Genomic DNA, 2,046 nt, shown 5'->3' with positions numbered 1-2,046 from the left:
GATTAGGGGACGACCCGCTCTGCCTCTACGCCACAGCCGCCCCACTTTTGAAAAGTGTTCTGAGATAACTTCTGTTATGTCCATTTTACTGCCTATGCTCAAGGAATAAACTGATTATTATTAGTTTTTTTCCATGGTTATCTGCATCACATGACATTAAAAAGATTTCCTGATTTCTGTTTTTTGTATACCTTTACCTGCCTAACTAAAGCACCAGTTTAAATATTGAATATTTATATATTTATATTGGTATTGGTAATCCAGTATTGGTCGGGTTATAACGAGGATATAATCAAAAAATGCTTTCACTTGCAGAATTCCAGTGAGGGGAAATACTTCTGGAACCAGCCTCCCTTTGCAAGTATATTAGGCGAAAGGTCTGTGCAGTCACAACAACATTCCTTTGTGTTTCATCATAAGATTTGTCTTGGCAAGCAATCAAGCCCACAAAAAACTAGTTCTGAAGTCAACAGCCTTGAGAGGTGATAAAGAACATCCTCCACTACATTGAGTGTGGTTTCTAGTAATCTGCACCAGAGAGGAATGCCTTACCTGCAACATGAAATCAAACAGCTCCTGCCCGTAGCCATGTCGCTGCAAGTTCTCTGCTATGAAGAAATCCAAAACACATAGTGGCTCTGCCTCTATGTGCACGCCCTGTAGGTCCTAAAGAGAAATACAACACGTATGTTTTTACAGCTGATACAAAAAAGTTCAAATAGAAATGAAATCAGTGAAGCATGTGGAATCATTCTGATTCTGATTCTGATTACAGCTGGCCTGAAAAGACAGAAATTAGAAAATAAAATGAAGAGAATTAAAGAAAATTTTACTTACAAGCAGAAATAACTTCTTGTAGCCGACCTTGAGAAATCCCACGACCACACCACGTCCTCTGTATGTAGGGGAAAGGAGGGGCAGCGAGTTTGGTTGGGGTGGAGGGGGGTGTAGAGTGAAGTGCAATGAGTAAGACTCTCAACCTAGTTTCTCAGTTTGGTGATTTGAGGCGAGCTGCTGCCATGAACATTAAACACAGTGTCTTGTATGTCTCAACACTACAGTACATGCATTGTGACCACAGTATGACTCAGTGTGACTGCTGGTGAGCTGAGCAGGACCAGCTCAGTCAGACCAGAGAAAGCGAGGAAAATGGGTGTATAATGAGTGCGAGCTGAGGGAAGGATGTGAGATGTACCCGTTGCTCTCTGCGTCCTTCAGCAGGTAGAGCTGGTGCCTCTGGGACTGCAGCTTGGAAGCACTTGTTATAGGTGCTGTGAGCTGTTGGGCCTGTGGAGAGCGAGCATGAACACTGTTAAATGTTAACATTAAAGGTGCAGTAGGTAGGTTTTATAAAAATAAATTTTTGTCATATTTGCTGAAAGATGTTTTGGGTTGGAAGCTTGAAGATAGTTGATTGTTAGTCTCATTCCCAGAGTCCCAAAGCATCTGTATTCGACGCCCTGGGAATGAGAGTCAATAATCATTTATCCTTCTTGGCTCTGATTGGTTGGTGGATTCCTGCGAATGTCATTAGGAGCACTAGGATGAGCCAAAGGGAGCTGTTTTTTTCACAGATTATCTGTCTCATGTAGTACTGTTTTTTCCTCTTATGTCCTCCAGATGCTCCACCTCAGACCAACATTGGGTAATGCTGACGGAGGGTGGTGCCGGTTTCGTGCCAGAATTGGAGCCAGGTGAGCGGGCAATGTAACCAGGACATAACTAATTGCAGAGGCAAAGAGAAAGAAGATGCTGATGGAGAAAGCTAAGAAGAGAAACTGAGAGAGAAGCCACCAGACAAGAGTAAATGTGGGACTGGGTTTTAGTGGTTGGCTAAAGAAAGATTAGTGAAATAAAAGGCTGTAGACAGACGATGAGCTGGCCTTCTTGCTAGTCAGTAATATTAGCTTGCTATGTCATGTTGTTGTGTTGTGTTAAGCTTGATGTTTGGCTTGTCAGCAAAGTTGTCAACTCGCTAGTTTTTGATTATAAGCAATGTAATCATAACCAGGCATGAAAACGGGGGCATGCTCCCCTGGAAGAAAA

General features: G+C 42.6%; 1 protein-coding gene across 1 annotated transcript; it reads right to left on the bottom strand.

Annotated features, from left to right (window-relative positions):
* Positions 1 to 552: 552 nt before the first annotated feature.
* LOC118323799 (alpha-tubulin N-acetyltransferase 1-like) lies at positions 553 to 1,422 on the bottom strand (the record flags this gene model as incomplete). Its single annotated transcript, XM_035655828.1, has 3 exons — positions 1,196 to 1,422; positions 838 to 895; positions 553 to 666 (listed from the first exon to the last, which is right to left on the bottom strand). Coding segments are annotated over exons 1-3 (303 nt in total), but the record flags the coding sequence as incomplete, so codon positions are not given.
* Positions 1,423 to 2,046: the final 624 nt, after the last annotated feature.

This window comes from Morone saxatilis, unplaced genomic scaffold, assembly GCF_004916995.1.
Source record: "Morone saxatilis isolate NCDOM2014 unplaced genomic scaffold, NCSU_SB_2.0 Contig146, whole genome shotgun sequence".
Taxonomy (NCBI): domain Eukaryota; kingdom Metazoa; phylum Chordata; class Actinopteri; family Moronidae; genus Morone; species Morone saxatilis.
The sequence above is the reverse complement of the archived record's forward strand: the minus strand, read 5'-3'. Positions and strand labels throughout refer to the sequence as shown.